Source organism: Maylandia zebra, linkage group LG18, assembly GCF_041146795.1.
Source record: "Maylandia zebra isolate NMK-2024a linkage group LG18, Mzebra_GT3a, whole genome shotgun sequence".
Lineage (NCBI taxonomy): Eukaryota > Metazoa > Chordata > Actinopteri > Cichliformes > Cichlidae > Maylandia > Maylandia zebra.
The window spans coordinates 10,770,490-10,781,803 of NC_135184.1; the positions used below are offsets into that span (position 1 = coordinate 10,770,490).

Below are 11,314 nucleotides of genomic sequence, written 5' to 3' on the forward strand. Positions count from 1 at the left end.
ATATTTCTCCTGTTTTCCCTCACAGATGTTTCACTATTTCTTTCACTTGAGTTAAACACGATTCTCTTTGCGTTTAACTCCATTTCCCGACACGCACTTGTGCTTGAGCGCAAGCGCAGATGGGTTTATTTGGTATACAGGCAGCCGGAAGCTATACTGTGAAATAAACGGAACGGGATAGTACTTGGTAAAGTTTCTCGCCTTTTGTGTTTTGCCTGATTAAACATAATGCAGCGGTTAGCAAATATAGTTTACCATCTGTAGCTAACTGTGTATCAGATGTTGGTTTTTGTTTGGACGGATCTTCGGTTTTTATCGCTACTGATAGGCTGGCTAACCAGCTAGCTTAGCAGGATGGCAGCTAGCTGAACTGTCGTTAGCATATGGGGCCCTACGTTCACAGGAGGGCAGCTCTCTGTGACAGTTTGATTGTAAATTCATCGAAGATACAGAAACGAACCTTGCCATTTAAACAAATGAGCAGATAATAAGTAGCCAGCTGTTCTAACGTCATTTTTAAGGAACCCAGCAGAAAATGGTGATTTAATTTGCCCAAAGCGAAGGAAGATTAAAAGAGAGTCAGGCTTGAATAATCTGTTTGCAACCAGAGTTAATTTAGGATACTTTAAAGGAACATGTGGCTGCTTATTTTCTTGAAAAACGTGAATTCATTGCACCCTAAATAAATTTCTGTTATGTATTGTTGTCCATCATCTAGGAGATGTTAAACATAGTTTTCATACCTGTATATTTTTCATCAGTTGTCTGTCTTCAAACGATCATTTTGTCAGACCAGGTTAGTTGTAGACTAGCTTCCAGAGTAGGTTTGCCAGCTTCAGCTTGGTCTTTACTATTGAACTATGTGTAGCTTTTATTTGTTTCAGTCTTAGTCTTTTATATATGTAATATGATGGGTATTTGTAAGTAGCTCTGATAAGACCAACACAACACTGATGAATCATCTAAACATCACAGTCTTAAAAAAAAAACCCCCAAACACTTGCGCTGAAGCCTCCTCATGTTTCTTCAGAATTGACTAAATTAGGGGGGGAAAAATAACCTTGACATTTCCTGTGTGCACTTATTTTCTTTTATCTCCTTTTATAGATACTCATGACTGGTTTAAGATTAAGGTTTCATTTCTTATTTTATATCCCAGTTACCTAACATGTTTCTTTTTCACATCTAGTTTTAGTTAACTATAATAATCATGATGTTCAGCCTACAAAACCTTAGAATCAATAGGTGCAGTCACGTAATTTAACTCACTTCCTTAAACATGTGGAAGTACTCAGCACTTCCTTTTTCTGTTTACCGTCCACAGTGCGGACAGCCATTGGGCTGTGTCAGGTAGCTGTCTGCATACAGCCCATCACATGATTTACAGTAATGTGAGATGATGAGCTTCAGATAAGTCACTGTGTCTCTGACTGGTGAGGTGATCGTTTGGTTTTTTCCTACTCCAGCTGTCTGGATTGATATGTTGGATGCGGGATTGTTTGAATGACAGAAGCCCCATCTGGTGGGTGGACATTACTGGTGCAGTTGCATTTTTTTTAGGGATTATCATCGTACTGTTTAGAAACAAAGGAAGACAACACAGGAAAGAGTTCCAGCTTGTTTTACTGTTCTGCTACCTTAACATCTAAAGATCGGTTACAGATCGTGATTATTTTACATACATTCTCTCATCTGTCTGCAAAGTCTTATGTTAAACATGTTTAACTTTAAGCGGTAAATTGTGTTATAACTATGTTGTTCGCTTTAACAACTTGATCTTTGTTTTTGGTGGTAGACATACTTCTCTGACAATGATTGGATTCTGTTTTGAGTTTATCTGCCTTGCTGTGAAAGCATATTTCTATCATTGCAGTGTGCTCTAACATAGAAAATTAAGCTCTGTTATACCGAACAGGTTGTAAAAGACAGCATACGGTATCCACAGGATATATCTAAGTCACTGGTCCTGAGATTAAACTACAACATTAACAAATGAGCTAAGTGCTCTAGTCTGATTATATGGCTGAAAAGGTGCACAATTACTGATGTTTTTGTAGAAAAGATTTTTGAACAATGAGTTGAAACACTGGTTTGAGTCAGAATATTGTACTTCTGCCCACTGCAGGTGTGATGGAGGGGTGACGTGTGAATCAGAGGAGTGATTAGGCCAAAGCAGCCATGACCGAGTGCTTCCTGCCTCCCAGTAGCAGCCCCGCAGAGCAGCGCAGGGCCGAGCACCCCGGGGGCGTGGCCCGCACCCCGAGCTCTGAGGAAATCAGCCCCACCAAATTCCCCGGGCTGTACCGCACCGGGGAACCATCGCCGCCTCACGATGGACATCACCACGAGCCTCCCGACGCCTACGTCTCCGACGATGACAAAGAGCACAGCAAGAAGAAGAACAAGTTCAAGAAGAAGGAGAAAAGGAGTAAGATGCTTTTTTTGGGAAACATGGATTGAGGGAGGGAAGGACAGTATAGCACAAGTGAACTATTTGAGATTGCAGGCTTATTTTTGACTCTGAAAATAGCACTTTGAAAAAGTTTTTTAGCACCAGGTGATCTAAATATGTATACCTGTGTAGAAAAAAAAACAGTTTTCTTGGATGTGGAAATATGATAATCTGGTTCTTCTAAAACCTTTTACTTTTCCAGGCATTACCTGAAAAAACGTGCACATGAGAACCCAAATGTTAGATCTAACATCTAAACTTTAGCTCCCTAACACAAAGTGTGACTGAAGTCCAGTCTTGGGAACAAAGAACTTAATTGTTTGCTGACTTCAAAGAGAGTGAGTGTGTACACTGAGGACATTCTAATCTAAACTCCAGTAGTGAGAACTTCCCTCTTATCGTCTCCTGCTCTGTGCTATGTGGGAAAAGGCGACTTCAGACAGTATCGAGTTCTGATTAGACATAAACTCTGATGTTGTCCAGAGTTTACATAAAAGGCCTCGTGTTTCCACGTAACGGTAGCCAAGCAGGGTGGCCAGAGTTTACTGAGTATATCCAACTCTGCAGTATAGATTGTGTTATCACCACTATCGCTGTGTTTGCTTGTGCTTGAGTTATCATGCAATAAACTGTAGTAGCACCTTAATTCTAATTGCATTGTAGTATTATGGCAACCAACAGAGTACACTGTACAGTTGAAAGAAAAAGGTGCTTTTATAGTGGGTGCTAAACTGTGACACCCATCTCTCAAAATACTTCACAATACCTTTTTTTCACTTACTTTGTGTTTATACACCACTTTCCCTTTAATGATTAGTTCTTATTATCGCCTGCTCTATTCCGCAGTGTTTTTCTTTTTTTGTTCTGTCTCCTCCTCACCTGCAAATGGTAATGGCAGATGGCCCCACCCCTCCCTGAGCCTGGTTCTGCTGCAGGTTTCTTCCTGTTAAAAGGGAGTTTTTTCTTCCCACTTTTGCCAAGTTCTTGCTTAAAGGAGGTTGTTTGAGTTATCTATATTATTGTGGGGTTTCTGCCTTACATTATAAAGTGCCTTGAGATGATTGGCAACATATAAATAAAGTTGAATTGAGACCAAGAGGTTAAAACAGTGAGATAAACGGAAAATACTGACAACAGTAGAACACAACAGGACACACATTTATAATCAGACTTGGGCTGGTTTATGAAATAAGGACGATTTTATAGCTTTGCAACCATTTCCAAACAACCAGGAAATGAAGTCTGGTAATAAAAAGCTGTCAGATGTTGTTCTCACAGGCGCAGCAGGACAGGTTTTACATAATAGAAATCACTACAAACCCTATAATCTAGTTTAATTGAGCCAAAGATTAGATTACATTTTCAAAAACATTCCAACATTTTTTTTAATATATGTTTTAGAGGGCGTCACATGGCTGTGTTATTCATCAACAAGGAGAAAAATGTAGACTATTTCAAACCTTGTATTTTAACAACTGGGAGCTACCGAGGGAGCTAAAGGTCACATCAGTACTAATGAGGCGAGCTACTCCCACGTTTCCATCCTGATGGCTGCAGTGGTGTGAAATGTTCCTCTGCTGGGGATGTTTTTCACCGTCGTCCACTTTGTGTCATGATTTTTCCATGCCTGGATTTAGCTCCTACACCAGGATATGGTGGGAGAGAGGAAGAGATGGACAGATTCAGCACACACCCACTGAACCCAGTGAAGGTGTGTCTCAGGCAGCGGTGTGATACGCAGAGCCCATTCTTGGGGAAACCCAGCGTAGATAAAATTAGGAGGTTGAAAGTGACAAGGGGCCCCTCGCTATCACTTTAAAAAAAGCTTAGAGTGAGCTGTTCTGGAGAGGAGCGTTGTAAGGTGCAGTGGGAGCTATGCTAAATCAGTGGCTGACCTCTTTTCCTAGTCCTCATTCTCCCCCTCCTCTGCTATCTTCTCTCTCTCACCCGTTTCTCTTCCTCTTTCTGTTTCGCTGCTATCATAGTTCGGTTATAGGACGGAGATTAGAAAACAGAGGTGCTACTCCCTTCAGATCTAACCTGATTTCTGCCTCTTCTACTCTTTATTTACTTTCACAGCGGAAGGATACGCCGCCTTCCAGGAGGACAGCTCGGCAGACGAAGCAGAGAGCCCGTCCAAAATGAAGCGCTCCAAGGGAATCCACGTGTTCAAGAAGCCGAGCTTCTCCAAGAAGAAAGAAAAGGATTTTAAGGTGAAAGAGAAGGGTCCCAAAGAGGACAAAGCCAAGGATAAGAAGTCAAAGGACCTGACAGCTGCAGATGTGGTGAAACAGTGGAAGGAGAAGAAGAAGAAGAAGAAACCAGCCACAGAGGCAGAACCGGTCCCAGTGGAGACCCCCACCTTCAGGCCCATCTTTGGAGCCCCGCTGGCTGAAGCTATCAAGAGGACAGCTCTGTATGATGGCATCCAGCTACCAGCCATCTTTAGAGAGTGTGTGGACTACATTGAAAATTATGGGATGAAGTGTGAGGGCATCTACCGGGTTTCAGGTATCAAACATTTTGATTCTACCTTCTTCCTTTTTTTTTTTTTAAACAACGTCTCTGATTACTCACATTGGCTCTTTTTTTTCTTTCAGGTATGAAGTCCAAAGTAGATGAACTGAAAGCTGCGTATGACCGAGAGGAGTGCCCATGCCTGGAGGAGTATGACCCTCACACGGTCGCCAGCCTGCTGAAGCAGTACCTCCGCGAGCTGCCCGAAAACATACTCGGTCGAGACTTGGCCCAGTGGTTCGAGGATGCTTGCGGTCGGCAGGTCGAGGCCGAAAAGGTGACGGAGTTTCAGAGGCTGCTGACCGAAGTGCCGCTGGAGAGCCGACTGCTTCTGTCCTGGCTCGTCACACACATGGACCACGTCATTGCCAGGGAGGCAGAGACGAAGATGAATATTCAGAATATCTCCATCGTCCTTAACCCCACCATACAGGTCAGTGGGAAGGAGATCAATCAGTGAAAATGCAAATGCACCGTTACATGGGAAAGGGAAGAAATATGCAAGAAGATCATGAGCTGGGGCAGAGAACATCAATTTTCCAGCAACAGGCAAACTAAACATCAAATAATAATGTGGCGCTTTGGCTCAGGCTCAGATATAGCTAAAAAAAAAAAAAAAACAACCCTCCCCCTAGCAACAAACCAGTGAAATTTTATTGGATCAAAGAGTCAGTTCATCTCTGAAACCCTGGCCCAGTTTAGTGAAGCTAATTTATTCCCATAGGGGACATCTCTGTTGGTGCTCCACTTATCCTGAACCAGCAGCAGCAGCCGCCACAACTCTGTTAAATAAATACTTCTCCCACTTAATGAGCACAGTCCAGGGCCAGTTTAATCAGGCTAAATAAACATGCAGGAATTTGTATTGTGGAGGAACTGGTGCAGATACAATTCAGCTTTGTGCTCGTTTCCCTCTGGTGATCCGTGTGCCTCCTTTCCAGATTGGGAATCGTGTCCTTTACATGTTCTTCACCCACGTGAAGGAGCTGTTTGGGGATGTAGTCTTGAAGCCAGTGGTGCGGCCACTCCGCTGGTCCAACATGGCGACGATGCCGGCTCTGCCCGAGACCCAGGAGAGCATCAAAGAGGAGATCAGACGGCAGGTGGGTTCGGTCCTGTGGCAACTAATGACTGCCTATTTTAGTGTTTGAACAAATGAGTTTAAAAAAAAAAAGTTTCTTCTTTTGCTTCATATCTTAATATCTGCTGCAAAAGGAAATTATTTTTTTTAATATAAGCAGATGATGATTTTCCCTTAAAGCAGGTTTTAAAATGTTACAACATAGTAATGCAGCTTTAAGGCCTTTTCTATTTATATTAAAGTGTCTTGTCAGCAGTACACATCTTTATCTTGGGTTTGTTTCTCAGTGTGCCAGAACTCACCTGTATGTAAAAGAAAATGCCAGAAAACACGTCAGCTTCAGATGGTTTAGTCTGTCGATTTGAACCCCAGTCTCTCGGCTGAAGCTGTTTCTTTAACATTAAAAAATGTTCCTTCGTGGCCTGGATTTCCAAAACAATAAAACATCCCAGAGGAGGCTCACACATCTCAATCCCTCCTAGATCACCTAACTTAGAATATACTGAAAAGTTATTGTAGATTTTTTTGTCCTATGATGCTCAAATCATGTTAATTATCCATGGCAACTAACTTTATTTGTCATTTATAAGTGGTTATGCGTGAATCTCAGACTGCCCTTTTTAAAAAGATTATATGGTTTATTTTGCTACTTAATACTTGGACTTTTTTATTCTCATATTGACTACGTTTTTAAATGTGCTTGGCTCCTCTACTTGTCTTGAGCGGATTGTTGTCATCAAGTAAATTTCAGCCAATATTTATGAAGGTATTTGTGTGTAGGAGTTCCTCCTGAACTGCCTGCACCGGGACCTGCAGGCAGGGGTGAAGGACTTGTCCAAAGAGGAGCGGCTCTGGGAGGTTCAGAGAATCCTGACCGCTCTGAAACGCAAACTGAGGGAGGCCAAACGTCAGGTAATCTGTCTATGTCAGTATTTATGTTTCTCTGGATACAATAGCTGTTCGTATACCCAGTAATACCAGTGAGGGTTTGAATTTCCACCTCTTCTGAGATGTATAGAAATTATAACCTTCATTAAGGTAGGAAACAGCAGTAAGATTGTTTCTTTAGTCTGTATTAAATTGAGCTGGGAGTCCTTAATAAACTATAATGTGGCCCTACACAGTAACAACAAAAAGGCAAATGCAGATGAATCGACCAAGATTAAAGCATTGTCTTGTTATTTCAACTAGAACTACTTTCTAACTGTGCTGTATGTGTCTGCTCTCCGTGGGGCTTTAGGAGTGCGAGAGTAAAATAGCCCAGGAGATAGCAAGCCTGTCAAAGGAAGACGTTTCTAAGGAGGAGATGACTGAGAATGAAGAGGAAGTCATCAACCTCCTTTTAGCACAGGTGAGTAATTCATAAAAACACATCGATCAACAGCTTGCCAAGAAAACCTTTAAACGTCTTCTCGTTCTCTCGATAATCAGGAGAATGAGATCCTGACGGAGCAGGAGGAGCTGATTTCTCTTGAGCAGGTGCTGCGTAGACAGATTGCTACTGAGAAGGAGGAAATCGAGAGGCTGCGGGCAGAGATTGCAGACATACAGAGGTAAAAGAGGACAGTGATTAAATATGAGGTGTGAACAAAGAGTTCCAGTGTTGGAAGTGTAAAATTTATAATCTATACCTGATGTAAAAGTGGTCAATGTCCCAGTCAGGTACATTTTCTTGCGGATCTTTAGATCATTTTCAGTGTGACTGCTGATTTCAGATCCCTCAGTGGATGTCTTGTTGTGTCCTTTGATTTGTGCGTGAAGGACCATATTGGGCTGTTTTCAGGACAACACTCTGGTACCATTGCATTGTGTGAACCCCTGTGAATGTCTCCTCATTAGCAGCAATACCCCTGATGACATTTGAGCCTGTTTGAGAGAAAAACATGATGTTTTCCCTTTGGTTTTATGGTCGAGCAGAAATGGTGCATTCGCTGTCCACTCAAGTCCAGGGATTGTCCGTCTGCCTGGAGTGAGCTCTGTTGCCAGATAGAGGCATTATACAAGTATGTGGCCCAACAGGTGTATGGGCTACTTGGGTCTATGGGCCACTCTTGCTTGTGCTGTTGTTGGTCCATCAGCCAGTCACAGAGGAGAGCAAAGTGATAACACACAAAGAGCTGAAGTGAAACAGAGTGTTAAAAGCAATGAAAAGTGTCCACTGCAGCCACTGCCTGTGCTTTTAATACTCTGTATTTTGATCTTTGAAGTTTTTTTCCCATTCCCAGTGAACTCCAGTATCCCTCCCTGCTCTATTCCAGCTCACCTGTGAACCAGTCAACATTCGGCAGCCACTTTAAGTCTTGCTTTAAGTTGCTTTAAGACCGTGTATGTGGTCGGACAAGTTTATGGGACCATGAAGTAAAACACGACATTAGATCCTAGCAGTAAGCCAGCATTGTGTTCCTCCGCAGTCGGCAGCAGGGTCGCAGCGAGACAGAGGAGTATTCATCAGACAGCGAAAGTGAGAGCGAGGATGAGGAAGAGCTGCAGATGATACTGGAAGATCTGCAGAAGCAAAACGAGGAACTAGAGGTGAGAAAGCATCCAGCCTCCACTACCTGTTGCGGTGGTCCTGCGGTGTTTGACAAAATTGTGGTTATTCGTATTCCAGAAGCTCAGCATGCTTTTGTTTCTGGTAATAGTGAAAGTATTGGCTGGAGTTTTACAGGATCTAACTCTGAATGTGTACTTTGTTGCCCTGAAGAACAAAAACACTCACCTGAACCAGGCCATCCATGAGGAGCAGGAGGCCATCTTGGAGCTCCGCGTTCAGCTTCGCCTCCTGCAGAGCCACAAGCTACAGCAGGAGTTGACCGCCCAGCCGCCAGCCGAGCAGGCTCCACCCACACAGCCGAGCCCGGAGGCCCGCAGCGATGAGCAAACCAAGCGCTCCGTTGCTGCCGTGGCTCCTACCGCCGATGCAGCTGCTGCCACCACCAACGGAAAGGCAGCTAAGGATCCATCAAAGCCTTCACCAAACAAAGACAAGAGAGACACCAACATGTGAGACCTCTGTGATGCTTTTGATGGTCGTCTGTGCTGGTGTTCGTCTCTACCGTGGGCCAGTTGTCCTGCAGCGTTGCTCGCTATCCTGCTGGAGATTTCACATTGCAGAGCTCATTAGTGACCGTGTCCACCAAGTGGCAGACAAGGAAAAACCTTTTATATCATCTTTGGTGTCCTAACCTTCTTTTTCACATCCTCATGCAAAAAAACCACCCTGAAAAAAACAAACAAATGCTAGGTTTAGCTGGTGTAGCGGACAACTGACTACCACTGTAAGAGACTAGCAGGGACCATGTTTTCAAATATGCCGTGCCAAGCCTGTATGAAGGAGGAAGGAAGGGGCAGGAAGGGGAAATGAAGGCAATGAGAGTAAGAGAGGGTAGATTGTAGATTATTTCTCACTGGTGAGCAAGTCAGGAAGCGATCACTAGACCACAAATGTCATCAGTCCCTGTCGCTCAGATTCATCCCTTACCTTGATGCAAATTTGACTTTTTCTTTTGGATAGAGACCACTGTGCCATAACTTGAGGATGCCCCAGAGAACCACTGATAACAAAAGCTTTTTGAATGATGAAGAATTTATGATTGGTCTATCTATATATTATATATTTAAGTAGTATTCTGAAGTACACAGATGACTATTCAAGAAGTACATTAATTTTAAGTTGCAGCTTTTTAGTAATATATAAATATACAAATAAATATATTGTAGAGTCTCTGGTTCGTTTTCTTTTTTTGAACGGCAGATTCATACAGAGAAGTGTTGCACCTCGCAACTAACCGGTGGATGAAAACACGAACAGCCAAATAACAAATGTGTGTTCATCGCTGCAAAACGCAGACAAACAGCTGGAGGCCACACTTTGCTCCGTAGTGCAGTCGTCTTCTCAGTTACCTTTGCCTGCGCTGCACTAACGAGGAAGAGCGGGAGATCATATTTGTCCAGTTTAATAAGGATGTAACAAGTCTGTGCTGATGATTTATTTTTTGCTTCCTATATGGGTGGAGACACTTTGTTTTGTACTCTTCATGTGTGGAGGTTTTCTTCAATCCTTTCATTTCACAGCTGATCCGTGTCTGCTGCAACCTAATGTCATTGTTCGATAATATTTAAGGCAGAGATGTGTCCTGATTTACTTTTTCTGTATATTATTGTAAAATTGCAAACATACTGTATTTTCAGCTCTTTGTGTTTTGTCTTCTTGTTGTTGTTTTCTTTTCTTTTTTTACCATTAATAACCTGTATGGAGTTACGCGAGTGCGACTGCCCTGCTTTGGTCACAGGCAAATCCATGCAATCTCATCTGGACTCCCGATTCCATGAAACTAGAACAGGCTCAGAAGCTTCTCGTGAGGTTATTTTCATATTGTTCTGAGCTTTTGTAGCTGATTGTTACAGACAGTAATGCTGTGAAGAATAAAGTGTCAGTCTAAAATAATTATCTCGCTGTCTCTTTTCCTCAAGTTTACCTTTTCACTCGACTATGTCTGGCTGGACATGTATTCCATATTTAGTACTTCTCATTTTCCATTACACAGTATCTGCCTAAATACAAACCTGAGCATCTCTGAGAGAATAGAAAGCTGGACTTTGACTCTGAAAACAAATTACTCAAGAGATAGTGGAGCCACCCAGCTTTTTTTTCTTTTTTTGGTCAGGGCTTTAACTGGTTTCCGATTTGGAAACTAGGCTTGTCAAGTAGGACTAAAAAAACTAAGAGAACAACGGATGTTAGGAACTGTCTTTTCAAAATTAAAGCTTGACTTGAATTCACATAACATAATGACCATTTTCTCTTGGAAGGAAGCAATGGTTGTAATTTAAAAGAGTAGATTTACATAGTCTACTGCATTTCAGGAAATGTTGGCTCTATAGATATACAATTAATATTAACCATAGAGCTATACATACCTTCACTGGGCATTTTATTAGGTACAACTTGTTATTACAAGGTTGTAACATTTTTGTTCCTTTAGATTTGGCTTAATTCTTATGTCTTCATGGCACAGATTGAACAAGGTGCTGGAAAAATTTAACCATAAAGATAATGACAGCATCACACAATTACTGTTGAGTGTGTTGAAAACACGCAGTTCTTTGAATCTTTGGGCTGAAGGAGGGACAATACTCGGTGTATAAATGCTCAATCAACAATCATTTATTTCCATACAATTCAACAGTCAGAGCATTACAACGTCCGGACGGGAGAGATGCTACCAGAGGGTCAGGCACATGTCTCAAAATGGTGACGGGTT

General features: G+C 42.4%; 1 protein-coding gene across 1 annotated transcript; it reads left to right on the forward strand.

The window, feature by feature from the left end:
- The first annotated feature begins 110 nt into the window (after positions 1 to 110).
- On the forward strand, positions 111 to 10,497 carry ralbp1 (ralA binding protein 1). Its single transcript, XM_004555267.2, has 10 exons — positions 111 to 187; positions 2,126 to 2,428; positions 4,532 to 4,963; positions 5,053 to 5,402; positions 5,911 to 6,072; positions 6,831 to 6,962; positions 7,291 to 7,401; positions 7,482 to 7,603; positions 8,462 to 8,582; positions 8,755 to 10,497. The coding sequence occupies exons 2-10, from the start codon at positions 2,179 to 2,181 to the stop codon at positions 9,055 to 9,057; spliced, it is 1,983 nt and encodes a 660-aa protein (XP_004555324.1). The 5' UTR covers positions 111 to 187; positions 2,126 to 2,178; the 3' UTR covers positions 9,058 to 10,497.
- The last annotated feature ends 817 nt before the right edge of the window (positions 10,498 to 11,314 follow it).